At 35.1% G+C, this 18,079-nt stretch overlaps 1 protein-coding gene across 1 annotated transcript; it reads left to right on the top strand.

Moving 5' to 3' along the window:
• Window positions 1-227: 227 nt before the first annotated feature.
• EMB3003 (2-oxoacid dehydrogenases acyltransferase family protein) lies at window positions 228-9,269 on the top strand. Its single transcript, XM_006851196.4, has 6 exons — window positions 228-1,340; window positions 2,077-2,268; window positions 2,440-2,527; window positions 8,503-8,573; window positions 8,668-8,751; window positions 8,925-9,269. The coding sequence occupies exons 1-6, from the start codon at window positions 441-443 to the stop codon at window positions 9,027-9,029; spliced, it is 1,440 nt and encodes a 479-aa protein (XP_006851259.2). The 5' UTR covers window positions 228-440; the 3' UTR covers window positions 9,030-9,269.
• The last annotated feature ends 8,810 nt before the right edge of the window (window positions 9,270-18,079 follow it).

Genomic DNA, 18,079 nt, shown 5'->3' with positions numbered 1-18,079 from the left:
ACGATAATTTCATATGCTTTCGGGAGTACAGCCACTCCTCCAAACAAGTCCTAAACACCTCCAGATGTGGAGGTGGGTCCAATTCGAAAGGATTTTGATGACGTGGACATCCGACTGAGCAATTCATGCGGTGGCCGTGGCCACCTCACCCTCTTCTCCTGCAACAAAAATTCCGCCCCCTTCTCTCTTTCTCTCTCCTCTCTCTTCTTTCTCTCTCCGAGAGAGCTTTTGCGTCGTTGTGAACTCCGCCTACTTTCGATGACACCGAGAACAAATCACCCACCTTAATTCCCCCTCTTTAATTTAATTTAATATCATGCCCCTTCCATTTCATTCTCATTGACTCAAACGGTTCTCTTTCTCTCTCTAACATACAGTTGCAGTCCCTGCTTCTCTCTCTAACTAACAATAACAGTCGAACCAGAGTTTCTCTCTCTCCCATGGCAACCTCACTCCCGTCTTCTGCATTCGTGGGATGCCCTAGCTCTCTAAAACCCCCGTCCCATCTACATCTCTGCAAATCCCATCCCAATGCCCTAACTATCAATGCCAAGATCAGAGAGATATTCATGCCAGCTCTGAGCTCCACCATGACTGAAGGCAAGATCGTCTCTTGGATCAAGTCGGAGGGCGAAAAATTGCAGAAAGGAGAGAGTGTGGTTGTTGTCGAATCTGATAAGGCAGACATGGATGTCGAGACCTTTTATGATGGTTACCTGGCTGCAATCATGGTGGAAGATGGAGGAGTAGCAGCAGTGGGATCAGCCATTGCCCTCCTTGCTGAAACAGAGGAGGAAATTCCAGAGGCCAAGTCGAAGGCGTCAGGTTCTACGGGTAAAACTGTGATCGATCAGGTGCCTTCCCCTCAATCTGAGAAGAAAACCTTAATTGACCAGCCTCCTGTGGTTCAATCTGAGACCCTAATTGATAAGGCTAATTCATCGCCAGCAGTTAGTGTGAGCTCTGAGCATCCAGCTTCAGAAGGGGGAAAAAGAGTGGTGGCGACTCCTTATGCAAAGAAGTTGGCAAAGGAGTTGAAGGTGGAGCTTGGATCCATTACTGGGAGTGGACCAATGGGGAGAATTGTTGCTAAAGATGTTGAAGAAGCTGCTTCTTCTTCCTCCTCCTCTTCTTCTGCTGCTCCTGTGCCTGTCATTTCTCAGGCTAAGCCTGCAACTTCTTCTTTTGCTTCTCAAGCTAGTGTGGTCGGAGGAACGAGTGCTGTGTTCACAACGATGCAGGGGGCGGTGAGTAGGAACATGATGGAGAGCCTCTCGGTTCCTGCTTTTAGGGTTGGATATACCATTACCACTGATGCCCTAGATGCTCTCTACAAGAAGGTAGGATCCTCTCTCTCTCTCTCTCTCGAGAATTCATCTATTGTAAGTTTCAAGTACTTGCAGAATGTCTTTCTTTATAGTTGGTCAAGATTGGAAAGATGCATTTGGTCATGAGGATTTTGTGGACAATCATCCATCGCCATTACCTACTCTGCAATATTGATCTATTGGTTTTTTTCAAATGGGACTGGTTTATTAGCTTAATGTTGATTGGTAGCATTTGTTGATATTGGTAATTGCATTGTTATTGGTATGAATACTATTTTGTTATTAATTGATTACGTGTCCAGGAGTGTAATGGCAGTAGGCTTTGTATTTCAATTACTACATCAGGGGTGACTTCTCATAATCAGATTTTCAGTTATTTTTTACAATCATCTTGATTGTTCATGTTGTTAGTTTTACTGTTAATATAGTCCCTAGGTAGTCATTATTAACCACACTGTAGAATGCAACCTTATTGTCGGTTTGATGCTCTTTCATGGTATGTCTGATTGTTCAGGAGTCTGTTTCTGGGATGTGGTCTTATTCTTCTTTCAATTGTATTCTTGATTGGTCTATTTATGAAATTCTGTCAGATAATTTTGTTAGATAGAAGTCAGTCTATGTGAAGTGATTATTCTATACAATTCTATTTGATGATTCTATTTGATTTGTGAAAATCTGTGAAATGGGGTTGTTAGCTGATATTTTACATTGCTTAATATTTATCCCAAAGAGTTTCCTTTGGTGGTAGATCAAATCTAAAGGAGTAACCATGACAGCATTGGTCGCAAAGGCTACTGCTCTTGCATTGGTGAAACACCCAGTTGTCAACGCCAGCTGCAAAGATGGAAAGAGTTTCACCTACAACAACAACATCAATATTGCTGTGGCAGTGGCTATGGATGGTGGATTGATCACTCCAGTTCTTCAGGATGCTGACAAGGTATTCAAATTTCATAGCCATCCTATATCAGCATTGCACTTTTATAGTGATGATTTTTTATTATGATTGCTTTCTGTGAATCTAATAATCAGATAATCTATGTCGTGACATGGTTTTTTTTCCGCAATTGCATTTTTTTCAATGTGGGGGTTTGTTCTGCTTTTCTGCTAGATTGATATCTACACGCTGTCGAGGAAATGGAAAGAGCTGGTTGATAAGGCCCGTGCAAAACTGCTTCAACCTCAAGAATATAGCACAGGTATATTAATGGTCCCTAAGTACTGGTCTCATTGTTTATCTTACAAACAATTATTGTTGTTGGTGTTGTTGGTTACGTTTGCCTTCTTGTTCACCTCATTTCATTTTTTGCTAGTACTTCGACATATATAAATAGTTTTTGGTGGAGTTTGTACACTGGAGTCATCTTTGGTTAACTCTTACCCCAGAAAATAGTTAGTACTACCTTGTAAAGAATTTTATAGAGATATATTATCATGAGAAAAAATGCTATCTATAGATCTGTTGAAAACGATGGATATCAAGAGAGGAACCATCTCTACCTTACACAAACTGATTTACATAATTACATTTTTCACTAAATATACAAGTACAGGTGCATGAAGTATGGAACCATTGGTGCATGAAATTGAGGCTATGTTGCATGAATGCGGGTGTGGTTGTCACCGTTAGATATGGGTATAGGGTGTCGATTATATATATAGCCATAGATTAGCCACTATGCTAATACCGTGGAATGCCATCCCTCACCCTACCCTTGGGAAGAAAATGATGCTAAGATTATTTGTTTAATATACTTTTTTTGCAAACACATCCTATTGACCTTAGCAAACACCCCCATGAAACATCGAGAGAGGAAACGTAAAAACATTTCTGAGGAAAAAGAAGCTTCATTTGACATGAGCCACAGGTGTAGTGTTGGATCTAGGGTTAGATGTGCTCAGAATCAATTTTTGTAAGTTTTTTTATTAAGTGTATTGAAGTCCATTCCCAAAATTTGGGGTCTAATGAACCCTGTTTGGACATCTATTTGAGGATGATGCCAGTGGGACATATGGGAAAATGGATGTATAACAAGATGAGGAGCATGATTAAATCCTAGTGATTTCCACGAGTGTTCTGCTGCTAAAAAATGCAGAAGTCTGATGCACATAATAGTCATACAAGAACAAATGGAGAATCCAAGCATCCAGCAAAGTTATAGTGAACGAACTCATGAGTATTTGACTGTGGCAGATGTAGAATATATTAAGGTTTATGAAATAGAGGTTTGATTTTGAGATGTTTTACCCTTTCTCTATGCCTAGGTAAAGAAAAATACCCTCAAAGTATAATACTCTTTTATAGGATTAGATTAGGAAAAGAATCCTGGTATGTTGGATTCCACGTGTCCATGTGTTTCAAGCATTGTTTTAAAATGCGGCCGCATCATGCGAGGTGCATTGCAAAACAGCACATATGCGCTTTGGTGGGATGCGCCATATGCTCCGCATCGCACCTCAAATGCAACCGCATAGTGCATCGCACCGCATATGTGCCACATCAGCATGACGAGAAAAAAAAAAATCAAAAAGGATTGTTGGCTTCAATACTTGGTACTTTGTACCTTACACTACACATTTATGTTTCTGGGATTTCTGCCCACTTTTTGCATTTTGAAGCAGCTGTTCTAATATGCAGTTTAACACTCTAAGATTAGCGAGTTTTTTATTTCACTAGCATGAATTTTACTTCGTTTATTTATGGGATGTGTCCCACATATTAGGTAGAATTTTATGGGACCAAATAATATGGATCCATCTGGTCATCATAACCACATGACCATGAGCTTATCACTCCCATCAATGGGTTGGGCAGCGATGGAGGGAAGTTGGTCCTGCCATACAATTCAATTAATGAAATTGTATGCACGTCCTTACTTTCTCTATTACCATCCAACAAGTGGTGAATAAAGCCATAGATCCTAATATTTCCATGGTCATATTGTCTGCGTAGATTCTCTGATTTTTATTGGAGAAATTTTATACAGTCAGCTAGCTAATAAAGGAAAGCTGCTGTTTAGTGTAAGAATCGAGTAACTTGCAGCTGAGCTTTGAAGGTTGTGTAAATTTTCTGGCTCATTGCATTTTTGCATGTCTGACGGTACACATTTACATACTGATCCTTACTGTTCTGCAACGTATTGCTTAACCTGGATTACCAAAGGAATTATCGATGTTCAGTTTGGTAATCCCTGTTTCTGGTATTTCTTTTCCAGCTTCAATTATTCTATCTATTCAGCAATATTTTTCTTTTTTAAAAGTATCCTATCTAATCTTTGCTTCCCTGGCATGTAGACCCGCCCTTCATCATATATCATTGGGGGGGCATTACATAAGATTGTGTCTGTTATCCATTTGTGGTATAAGCGTAATAGCATCCTTTAGTTATCTGCTTTTTTTTTTCCTTTTTTTTTTTGTTTTCCTTTACTTGTATAGATGCGGCTCTCATGGTAGTGAGATGTCGTCCCCAATTGATACGAATTCTGATAAGCTCAGTTTTACTTGGTAGTCATCATTGATCGCAAGGAAGAAAAAATAACACCTTTTCTATTAACCTGAAAATTTCTTTCTTCGTGAAAGCATAGCCCCAACAAAAAAATGCTTCCTTTTTCCATGCCCATTGAATGACGTTAAGTGACTCACCCTTCCATTGGGCACTCAGGATGATTGGATATTTCAAGTCCCATAATGAGGGATTTAATTTCTACAGAGGTGAAGTTGTAGATGGTTGCCAAATAATAAAGTCTTGAGCATTCTTTCTTGATTATCTCTAAGTAGGTTGCGCACCACACTAAAACTGGTTTTCTTGAGGAGCTATCATCAAGGTTGAACTTACGAATTCTGGACTTCAGCTTCTAGCTTACCTCACTGGGCGCTATGTCTGGATTTGCTGTTTTGTTGCTAATAAATATTTAGTGAAAAACTATTGATTTCCATTTCCTTTGGGGCTTGGATCCAGTGGTAAAACACCTAATTTGCTAGAGGAATATTGAATTTTTTTATACTCTTGAATCATACCGGTCAGTAGCTCTAAAAGTCTAAATTTGTAATGTTGTCCCAATCCAGGGTCTATGAGACCATTAAAGCTCGTGTGCCCCTCATCAGCTCATATCTAGCATATAGGCTTGAAAATTTCTCTGTTTTCTTTCTCTTCTAGTGCCATAAAAGATTTCCAGAAAGTGAAGGCTCAAATGTAATTATCCTCTCTTCGGGAGATGGGGTATGCAGGAACCCATGGGGACTTCTGAAGACCTTGGCACCACCGACAAACTTCGATGTTCATCTGCACATTTCTCACCCTAGATTCCCTCCTCTTAATAATAGACACCCAATTTTATTTTTTTCCATTTGATGATCCCTATCTTTATTAGACAGTAATTCTAATGGCTGTCATACATGCCATTAACTCCATACACTTCATTGTACTATTCTTATGCATGAACGGAGTCTCTCAAGATTTTCACGTACTGTTACTATTCGGAAGAATAGCCTCCTTGAAGGCATTTGATGCGACTTGTTGACCTTAAGCACATGCCCTTTTATCATTCTTTAATAGATTCACATTCCTATGTACTTCAAATAATGCTAAAAGGTTTTAAATTTTACTTTCCATTTTGATTGGAAAGTGTTGCAGTATTTGGCTTCTTTCGGTGGAAGACTTTGTTATTTTTTTATAACTAAAATGTAAAAATTCTGAAAAATTAAGATAGATAAAGGAAAAGATAAAAAAAAGTAAAGTTTACAATTAAATAAAATTTTGGTGACTAAGTTAGATAATATAGTATTTTAAAGAAATATATAGTCATGTTCACATTCATTAACCTTATGGAAATGAGAATCATCTCCACATTCATTTGTGCTTTTTCAATTTTACTTTGCATTGACGATGTAGCATTCATTTGGATATCAATGAGGGACTTGAACCTCCTTTCTCTAGAAAAAAGAAAAAAAAGGCTTTGAACCTCCAATCATTGCGAAGGAGAAAACTAGAGCTATTATTTGAGTGACATCGATGATTAGAGCAATGTTATCAGGACCTAACCCAAAATTGATCTGGTGGTGGCACTCTTTCAATTTGTCCCGTTGAACACAATTAGTTCACTGGTCAGACTGGCCAAAAATTTAAATTTAAAATAAAAATAGAAAAACTATAAGTAAATTGGACAAATAGATAAAATAGGAAAAAATAATAAAAAAAAAACGGAAAAATTTAAAAATAATTATTCGAACTATAACACAGAAAATAACTTACAGGAAAAATTCAAAAAATCCAAATGCCCCTAACAACATTTTAAAGAACAGAAAAAAAACCACCTGGAAATGATTTAAAATGTTTAAAAACTAAAAAAATAAGGGGCTTGCCTGGAAATTCTTGCAGCACCATTGGGACTGTTCAGCTTGGTCTGGATTGGTCGAACTGGTAAGTCCAGGCGTTAACTTGACATTCGTTAATTTGATCCTAATTCCTTGGTCCACCAGTTTAGGATCTACCAGTCTGACTGATGGGCTCACTAGTTCCCAGTCTGGCTGGCCTGTCGAATCCACTCTTCATTTAACTGGATTCGAGTATTGTTCTTGTTGAAAGCTTTTATCATTGTCTTTATCTTAATTATCACCATTCCCCTGCCAATGCCACTCCTCTTGCTCATCTTTGACCACTTTCTATGGCATTCCTACTTGTACCAATGTCATATATCTCCCCTTGAGGATCTCATTATCCTCTTCAATTGATTCTTCTGTAATATCAATGTTAGAGATGTTAGGATCTGTGGTTGTTATTCACTCCTCCGTGCTTGTAGTATCAATGTTAGATACTTGTGACAAGGTGAGGGAAATGATTTTCTTGATAAATTCTGTTGCTTGAGTAAAGTAACATACTAAATCACTGATGTATCATGCTCTATTTTGCTTCTCTTCTTCGCATGGTTGCTCTTAAGTGCCATTTATGATGGGTCCCTTATTTAGAGATGGCACCATTTCTCGGCCCCAATTGAAACTGTTTTAGGGATTGTTCGTCTGCTCTAGGTTTCCATGTTTAGGTCATGTGTCTTTGCCCCAGTTTAAATTATTTTAGTGATAGCTTAGTCTGCTGTAGATTTTCATGAGTAGCTCTTGTTTCTCTGCCCTGCTCACTTTGAATATGGGGAAAAACAAAACAAACAGAAAGGGATAAAAAAAAGAAAGAAGAAAGAGTCTATCTTGAAATAATGGCAGGAGTGACTAGAATATGCGCCTTTTTTGTTCCTGATTGGAAGCCACTTCTTGACATGAAATGTTATTGACACAGAAAGGTGTGACACGGCCAAATAGAAACCTGAGGTAAAAAATCCAATAAAATAGCCTCTAACTTGCATATTTCTCTTTGAGCCCATGTATCCAAGCTTTATTCTGAATAAATTTATTACATAATTTACAAAATGTCAAAAACAAATACTCAGATCATTTTTCCCAAAATATTCTTTTCAGAAACTTTGAGTTTCATTCGTGGTTCGTTTTTCTATTATGTTCTTAGAACTTTATATTAGATTGAAGGATTATAACTTTAGATATCTAATGAGAAGTTGAAACTAAAAATATCAATATCAATGTTATCTAGACTGACATGTCATCCTAAAAGTTGATGAAACAGTGACACATCCATGTTATAAAGGAAATATAAAAGTACGTAATACATATGTGGTACTAGTTAAAGCCGGAAGAAAATTATTAATTGAAATCATGAAGATTAAAATTCTTTTATTGTATATCAATCTTTTTCCCAACACATCAGGCACTGTCCCCATCTCAATTTCAGTGCTACACTGATCATAGATGTTTGGAAATCCAGACCTTCCCTTAAGTTCCCTACATCATCTACGCCAATATTCTTATATTCTCTTTCATACTTAGTTTCCATGTGCAAAATTTCAAGTCAAATAAGCATTTTGTGGATACATTTCTCGCACTGGACATCCATCCCATTTTAGATATGCTTTAATCCTAGATGTTTTAGCCATTGTGGTGCTTGTTATTTTCTTATTGTAGTGCTCTCTCTCTCTCTCTCTCTCTCTCTCTCTCTCTCTCTCTGTAGGTCTTGAATCTCGATTACTTAATATGATAAGTTTTCATGCATTATTTTGCTGTCTTATATCAGTGTTTCTGAGAATGTGTCGGTGTGATTCTGCTAATTCCACAGGGACATTCACGCTTTCAAACCTTGGCATGTTTGGAGTGGATCGTTTTGATGCAATTCTGCCTCCTGGAACTGTAAGTAATGGACACTCAAGACCGTGACATGTTTTCCTTTGGCCCAAATTTACAAATGAATAATTCAACTTATGCACAATAATTTGTTTGGCAGGGGGCTATCATGGCTGTTGGAGCATCTCAACCTACTGTAATTGCAACTGAAGATGGCCGGATTGGTGTGAAAAGTCAAATGCAGGTAATTATTTTTCTTTGTCCTGCAGAACAATAAAACTTATTCTTCTTTGTCCTGCAGTATATGCCTTTAGAATACTTCTTCTGTCCTCTTTTGCATGATGGTTAGGAATGAAGGAATTATCTCTGTTTGTGCAATCTGTTATATTCTGAAGTTGAGATTGTTAATTCATGCAGGTGAATGTCACGGCTGACCATCGTATTATTTATGGTGCTGATTTAGCTTCGTTCTTGCAAACTCTAGCTAAGTTAATTGAGGATCCGAAGGATCTCACTCTTTAGTTTCTTCCAGCCCAATTTATTGTGGATGGCGAATTCCTTCCATGTGACAATGATGATAGATTTTGATTACATCTCCGGAGGTTTGGCAGTTGAAGAGAAAGTGTGTGGCTCATTTTTTAGAATTAAATTGACGTACTGTATCTGTAGCATCAGGTTTCATTGTTTAAAGGGATTTTTACCAATACAGTCCCATGTAATAGTTTTTTATTATGATATGATTTTGACTTTGGCCTTTCCAGATACACGTGGCTTCTTTCAGAGGAGCAAATTATTGAGGACACGGTTTCTATGCAGCCAGCCCGCATATTGTAGAAATGTGGGCTTGGCAATAAATATATATTTTTAAATATAGTTTGATCCTAATTTTAGGGAATATATAATCTTTAATATGGAGATCATGAATATGAAAAAAAAAAATAAAAAATAAAAATTAGCAATAATAATTATATTAAGAAAACATTTGTACTGTTAGTTACACTTGTTTTTCCAATTATAAATTTCCCTTCTCCTTATTAAAAATTCTAAAATATGTTCCAAACCTTTTCCTGGTATCTCACTCTAGCTTCTTTACGTCTTTTTTTGCCATGTAATGATAGATCAGTGAGGTTTTAAGAATGCATAGGTGATATTTTTTAGCTTAAAAAGGAAATCTAATAGCTAATTGATGGCATCAATCAAATCACCACCCTGACACATGAAACCAGGGATCACATGGTGAAATGTTGATCCCTTGGAGTGAAGGAGCTTGCCAAACAGCGCCGTTTCCACCATTGCATGAAGCTCTGAATTTCTCAGCAATCCGAAGAACAGCATTCACATATGATGCAATTGACTGGTACACTAATGATTATCATGTCAAAGAGGACCTCTCTCTACTAGTTTTCAATCACTAGAAATAGGGTTTATATCTCCTTTTTTTTTAAAAATATATATTTATAACTGAGGCCGATGGCTCTAGATTAGCGCCAAAACTATGTAACTGAAAAGCAGTAGATTTGGGAATATTTGGGTGTAGATTGGTATTGCAGGAAATTGATGAAATTCATACTAAAAATCATCTCAATTAACCAAATAAGATCTTATCAAGTTGAGCTGGAAAATAGTGAGGATCACAAAAATAGCAGAAAGCAAGCATTTTGGCGACATAATAATCAAATTGCGATAGCCCGACAAAATTTTATAATCCTACAAACAAAAAAAAGCCACAGAGAAACAAGAAAGCATAAAATTCATCAAATACTTTCATTTCCTTTGGGGTACAAAGAAAGGCAAAAAATACAGCAAGATCTCTTCATATCGCTAAGTTCTTTACAATGTCCAAGCTAATGGCATTAAGAAGCATCAAGCCTAACCATAAATTCAACTCTTCAGCTCAAAAGTTTCATCCATTTGATTATTAAACAAATAGGCAAAGTAGTTAGAGAGAGAGAGGGGAAAGAGGATAGAGGGGGAAACCAAAAAAGAAAGCAATTCGGAAACTTTCTATTTGTTGATGTATCAAATCGAAATCTAATGGAGCTTCACACATTACAAAATATGATATTATGATGTATCTAATCAAAATATAATGGAGCCTATCAAAGTACAGCATATGATGTATCCAATCAAAAGTAGCAGAACCATAGTTGCATTAGCAATCACTATATATAAGATAGGTGGATGGTGAAGGATAGCACTTTAAGGGAATCCAATTTTTTTTGTGGATGTGGATGCTAGTGACTACGATATTTCTATTATTCTAGCAATTTTTTCTGATATAAAAACTCCAGCCACTCAAGTGGAGTCCATTGATTCATATTAAGGAATATGAGAATTGATGGTAAGAAGCTCTATGAATTATATTGTATTGCTTTGAATCGATGTAGGAAAAATTGAATTGGAACAATTAATCGGATATGGGGTTAGAAGTGTTGAACTGGCCTAACCGGGCAAGTTCCGGATAGTAAAAAAAGTGCCAAAAAAATAAAAAATACAAAAAAAATCTAATAAAATATGAAAAGCATATTTAAAACATGATTAAACAAAACGCATCCAAATGAAGTTGAAAATTAATGAATTTTTTTTTTTTAAAGAATCGATTTGTGTGTAGGGGTATTTTGAATTTTTTTTGAAAAAGATGGAAACATGTAAAAATAAGTATTAATGGCCAAAACAATTTCCAATTTTTGCCAAAATGATGAAACATAGTAAAATATATATTACAAATAAAATCCCTTATTTTTTGAGATTTTACATAAATGTTTTTGATTTTTTTTTTAAAATACTCATCCGGTGGCCAGTTCCTATCTAACCGGGCTCTTAGAATTTGAACCGCCCGATTTTTCGTACACTATGAATCCTCATAATTTTTTTTGCATTGAGTGCTATATTGATGAATTTATTGGGCAGCGTAATTAGCAAACTTATTCGTTAATGCACTTGTTGCAATTTGTTTTAGTGGGTTGAAACCCTTACCTTACACAAAGATCATGGGCACTTGTTGCAACTTCACTTGTGAATCATTTACAGGTCTAAATTCAGAAACCATTTCGTACAATTGGTATTTTGATAGACTGAATTGAAACCTATCTTATTATATATATATTCTTCTCTACTTCTCCCATTCATGCTGATTTTGAATGGAAATATGGTTTGATTTAGTGATTCAGGTTGGGAGTGACAAAGGCGAGTTGAGCTCAACCTACAGTATTGTGTCACCGAACAAAGACTCGGATGAATGAAGGTCACAATACGAATTTTGTCCAATGTGAAAATGGAAAACCCCATTTGTTCTATTGTTTTGTATTGATTGTGTTTTGTATAAAGATTTAACTCATTGTAGTGCCCCTTTTGAAATGAAGAGGTAATACTGTATTCTTGAATGGAAGTGGGTATAGCCCGGCTGCTTGCGTGAGGAAACCCCGTTTTTTGGCTTGGACATTCGGTTACTCTCATTCAATGCGTTTTTTTTCCCTATGTGATTTGTTGTGTTTATTAAGATAGTTTATTCTAATTTTAACATAGCCAATACATGCTTCATCAACTGCTTGATTTTGTTATCTTTCTGATTTCTCATTGTTTTGAGGGAATCTCCTTCTAACCCAATGACCAATGTGAACCATAGTTATGAAAACCGGACCCAACCGGCAGTCCCACTAGCAAAACCAGTGTGTCCTGTTCGATATAAGAACCGGTCAAAAACGGTGGTTGACCAGTTGAACCACTTGACCACTGGTTTTTCTGACTGCCGATTTTGTCGGTTCTCTTGATGAACCGGCCTGATCTTTCCTCCCACATCTCTTGCTATTTTTTTGGCCTTATTTTTTTCTTTTTTCTTTTTCTTTTTGTCTTTTCTATTTTGTTTGCTTATGATATTTTATTTCCAAATTCTTAATTGAAAAGATCTCAAGATTTTGACAAATATCGTCACCCTAAATGGTTAAAAGTAGTGGTTTAAAAAAAAGATGAGTGTCTTAGATCGGGCACCCAAAAAACTCATCCGGATCGGTGAATCGGTGATTCGGATCGAGAATTGGTCGAATTGGTAGGATTTGACTTTAAAAAATCCAAACAAATTATAAAAACTCATTATAAATGTTGTTTTTTAGGAATCCAATATGAAATAGGGGTACGACATTTTTTGTATCAATATGCAAATATTGAGATGTTCTTTCTATGTATGAACTACTGTTCTTCATTAAATTTTCATCACACAAAAGGAGAAACATATAATTATCATGGATGAAGTATATAATCATAAATGGACTACAATAAAGCTTACAATTCGTAAATATGACCTAATACCAAAATGAAAGACGAGGCCGTCAAAGTTCATTGTCGATAAATTAGCAACCTTATAATTTCATCATATATGATTATTAAAGCAATGACATAAGCATAATGAAATCAATAGCAAAAATTCACCTGTCCAAGCAGGAGTTTAGCTAGAACACAACCAGTTGATCATATGTCAATCGCTGAGGTGTACTCAGTGGCTCTAAATATCAGTTCCAGCGCTCTATATTATCTAGAATAAATATATGATATATTTGGCTCCCTTTTCACCCGTCAATCACAATATATAAAGGGAAAAGTTTATAAAAGGTTGCAACGTTAAAATGTAGAATCACAGATGTACCTCAAAAATCTATCGAAAATATTATTTTAATGTTAAAATAACCCTTTAATCGATCATCTCGACATTGAGATGTATGAATATGAAAAAAAAAATGTTTTGAGTGCCGAAAATAGTGCATCTTGCAATACATTATCTAGACCGTCCATTGTCAAGATTTTCATATATATATAGATCTACTTGATTTTAACCATTTTTGGAATTTAAAATTTTCTAATTAGGTATGAAAATAGATTTTAAGATAATATTAAGAATTTTTTATAACAAAATTATATGTTATGATAAAATTTTAAGGTGTGCCTTAATTAGATTGTTTAAGGTTGTTTAAGGTTGCAACCTTATAGAAACCACACCCATATATAAATCATCAAAACCAGAAACATGAGTTTTTGCAGTTATAAGGAAATTTGATTATGTAGGAAGCAAAACCCACCAAAACTTTTACATTTCCAATGTCACAGAGCTTGAGCTGGTGTGTATGAGGGTAGACCTATAAACAGGAACGTCATATGCAATCCAAAAAGTTTTACTTGACAAGTAAATGTCGAAGTAAAGGATTTCTTTTAAAAGCAAAAAAAAGTATGTGCATGCAAATGATCAAGTAAAACTAACTTCTCTTGAGATTCTTCATTAGGTTCTTCGACATTTAGAATATTAGAATTCTCATGCAAGATATCTATCACACTGAACTAAAAAGTGATAAACACAAAATACTAATAATATTTGTGTATACAAGTTTGTTACTGCCAGTATGGCAGTTTGTGAATACAAGGACCCCCAATAGCAAACAAAAATAGGATAAAAGCAATACTAAAAAAAAAATTGTAATTTTTTTTTTTTTATCAAATTGATGGAGAAAAGGGGAAGAGCATGAGCTCTACAAAAAATACATAAAATTAAAATATAAAATAAAAAATCACCATACCTGATTTTGATGAAAGTTTGTTTTACCACAATCATTCAGCAAAAAAGAAACGGGTCAAATTGATGAAGAATAGCCACAGAAATAGAGTTTTGGCGGAAAACCCTAATTCGCTAAAAAAACACAATTTTCATTCAAAAAATTCATAATCCAACATTTTTTTGAGTTCAATTCAACCCCAATCGATGTTTCATGGACCTAAAAAGTGATTCCCCTCTATTATTCATCAAAAAACAATGAATTTTGATGAACTTTGATGAATGTTTTGCTAAAAAAGGGATAGAACACAAGCTCAAAAAGAAATTCGTAAAATTAAAATACAAAACAACAAATCATCATGCCTAATTTTGATGAAAGCTTGTACTACTACTATTCAGCAAAAAAAAAGATCAAATTGATGAATAACAACCACAAAATTCGGTTTTTGGCGGAAAACCCAAATCTGTTAAAAAATCCCCAAATTTCAGTCAATAATCTCACGAAAATTGGTTTTTTTTGGGTTCGATCCAAGCCCAATATATGTTTTATAGACTTAGAAACTTATTCCCTTCCATTATTGAGCAAAAAAAGATGGATTTTTACAGTTTTTTGGTGAAAAATGCTCGATTTATGTGAAAAGGCTGTAAACTCACGGGTTTAGTGAGTCACCGTGTCGACACGGCTGTAGAAAATAAAAAAAAATAGCCGGTTCCCATCTAAGATTACTCAGTCCCATGTTTTATGCTAGAATCGGTATGGGATCATCAATTCCCAAGTCAAATTGGCTGATTTCGTGCCGGCTCACCGAGTTTTTAATCCTTGGTTAAAAGGAAGTTTTTCTTAATTTTTATTTTTCTCTATTTGGAACCAGTTGTTTTCTCTCTCTCTTTTAATGGGAATAAAAGCGTACCCGGTTCTTCTTCAGTGATGCAATTCAACATTATAAATAATGATGTCATAGCCAAGTTTTCAATAGTTTTACCTAATATTTTTTATTTATTTATTGAAATTTTGAAATTTAGTCAAAATTTTAATTATTTATATATATAAAAAAAGTTTGACTAGTTGGACCGGTTTTAAGTGGACCAATCCCTTCGTCGGTTCGGGTACCGGTTTGATCCTGATAACTTTGATGTGATGTTGAAAATTATTTAGAGAAAGTATACAAAGAGACCATTTATTTTTATACAAGGATCTCACAATAACTCATATCTATCACATTTCAAATTGTATGGTTGTGAATTTGTCATTGACTAGGCCCAAATGTAAAAAAAAAAATTCTTGATCTTTGTGATACGCCCCAAGCCATCAAATTTGCCATCTACTGGTCAGTACCAATTGTGACCTCATTGTACCAAAGATAAATGGGCTCATAGTACACAATCCCAATTGTTTATTGCATTCATTGAAATAATTTTCCATGTTGGTCTTCTTTCGTCTTTATAAAAAAGGGGGAATTTTTTTACGCAATATTGTTTTAGGAAATGGGAACATGGGTTGAGTTGGCTATCAATGTATGGTTGTTCTTGTTGGGTTTGGTGATAACGAAATCACTATACTCATATTTTTTTCTAAAAATGAAGGATATTATCATAAAAAAAAAAAAAAAAACTTTCTTGAAACACAAGAAAGTGATATCTATAAAAGAAAGTCAAGAAAGACATAATACCCATCATTTTGGAGGTCACTCTTTTAGGGGTTATGAGAATGGATTTCGGAAACAGGTCTCCATGATAGAAAGTCATGACTTCTTAGATAGAGGCAGTATTCATATGAAGTTTTGGGTTGATTTAGTTTTCACTTCTAGAAGTTTTGGGTTGATTTAGTTCACTTCTAGAAAGAAAAAATTTATTGGTTGCTCTCAAAGTTATCTTTCCGGTAAGAGAGCGTATTTAAATGGGAAGATCGGAGATTTTTTACAGATATTTAGAGAGATGTAGTATCTCTTGTAAAGCGCTCTCTCTCTACTCTTGTATTTCACCCTCCATATTTCGTCTGGGCTTTGGTTTGCTGGTTTGTTTGATTAGCACAGAGTACACATGATTTTTGTAGAGAAGATCTCATTTTGTTCAAGATCAACAATGTATCAGCCGTTGCCTTGTAATTGCGCCCCTATTATTTGATTTCTTGTTAGGACTACCACTCGTGTAGATCGAAGAGTCGATCTCGGCATTGTATGGAAGTGGAGAGAGAGAGTGCGAAGAGAGAAAGGGACGAGAACTAAAGTAGACGTTTGACAACTTTCACTACAGTGATCCTGAGATTATCCTTACTGCTGAATTCATCGTTTCTGAGATGCCGGTGAAATTGGTAGGTTGAAAGAGAGGAAGAGAGAACTATTAGGAAAGAGAATAAGCACGCAGGAGAGAGGGAGGGCATTTTCCTCTCTAAATTAAAAAAGAATTTCCATCGTCCATTTTCAAGGAGAATTAAGAAAAAATCTCCTTCGTCCATTTTTAGGGAGAGCGAGAGAGAGCTGAGGGTGAGATGGGAGAGAAGGTTTGTCATAGTTGATCTCACGAGAGAGAGGGAGAGTTTTCCTAGAGAGAGAGGGGTGAGATGGAGCTCTGCATGAGGCGTCAGAGAATGCAGGTCATAATCAATACAGTAGTTCAAATCAAATTCGAACGGGAGAGCTGGTCTTGCATCACAGCTGTTGAAACATGGCAATCAGGTCATGACCGTTCGGAAAGCTGGTCTTGCATCACAGCTGTTGAAACATGGCAATCAGATCATGACCGTTCGGTTCACCTATAGAGGATACGTGAGCGGGCTCACAGGATCATTTTCCATATATATATATATATATATATATATGTGTGTAAGTAATGATCCTATGAGGTCCTCCTACATTCACGTGTGTAGGACTTTAAAGGATCACCATTAAATTTGATACAGATATCTAAAAAAATCAAGTCCCACCTCATATGATAACTTTTCTAGAGATTTGTGTCAAATTTAATGGTGATCATTTAGGGTCCTACATATATGGGTGTAGGATAGGATCATTACTCATATATATATGAATATATATATATATATATATATATATATATATATATATATATATATATAGCGCCTACGGGCCGACTGCTACAGTGTCAAACAATGACCTAGATTCAATCTGGGCTGTTTTGATAGTTACAATCTAATTTCGTATTTAAATTTTCATTTTTTTTTCTACAAATCTAAATCAATTGAAATTTTAGTCATTCATTCATCTCTTCAAGTCGTACCTAATAAAAATATAAAAACAATAATTTGTAATACATAAATAGACCAAAATACCCTCAAAATATTTCGAGGGTATTTTGATCAATTTATATTTTACAAATTATTATTTTTATAATTTTATTAGATTCTTCTATTTTTGAGGAATAGACGCTCCAAATTTCAAATGATTTGGATTTGTAAAAAAAAAAAAAAAAAAAAAAAAAAAAAAAAAAAAAAAATTTAAACACAAAATGAGGTCCTGACTGTCTGATTAGCCCATATTCAATTTGAGCCAATGGGCTGACAGGATCTTCCCCCCCCAACACGCACGCACGCACGCACGTACACACACACACACACACACACACACACACACACACATATATATATATATATATATATATATATATATATATATATATATATATATATATATATATATATATATATATATATATATATATATATATATATATATATATATATGCTAGGGTGAGCCTATAGACTCATGGAACAGTGTAAGCCCAATGGCCCAGATTAAATTTTGGCCGATCTGACGGTCATGACTATATATTGGTAATATAACTTTAATATTGTTTATATAAATCCAAATAACATAAAATTTGGAGCATAAACTCTTCTCATTAAGGGGAACCTAATAAAAATATTAAAAAAATAATTTATATAAAATAAATTGACCAAAATACCCCCATAAATTTTTATGGGGTATTTTGGTTAATTTAATTTATGCAATCTTTTTTTTAATACTTTTATTAGGATTGACTATTATTAAATAATAGACGCTCCAAATTTCAAGTAATT

Source organism: Amborella trichopoda, chromosome 11 (genome assembly GCF_054954075.1).
Source record: "Amborella trichopoda isolate Santa Cruz 75 chromosome 11, AtrichopodaSantaCruz75HAP2 v2.0, whole genome shotgun sequence".
Classification (NCBI taxonomy): Eukaryota; Viridiplantae; Streptophyta; class Magnoliopsida; order Amborellales; family Amborellaceae; genus Amborella; species Amborella trichopoda.
The sequence above is the reverse complement of the archived record's forward strand: the minus strand, read 5'-3'. Positions and strand labels throughout refer to the sequence as shown.

What these genes read in the sequence shown, in the direction of transcription:
- EMB3003 (XM_006851196.4), top strand. Translation starts at nt 441, where the DNA reads ATGGCAACCTCACTCCCGTCTTCTGCATTCGTGGGATGCCCTAGCTCT. An exon ending in TAGATGCTCTCTACAAGAAG is followed by an intron (nt 1,341 to 2,076) that starts GTAGGATCCTCT and finishes CTTTGGTGGTAG; the next exon opens with ATCAAATCTAAAGGAGTAAC. An exon ending in GTGTGAAAAGTCAAATGCAG is followed by an intron (nt 8,752 to 8,924) that starts GTAATTATTTTT and finishes TAATTCATGCAG; the next exon opens with GTGAATGTCACGGCTGACCA.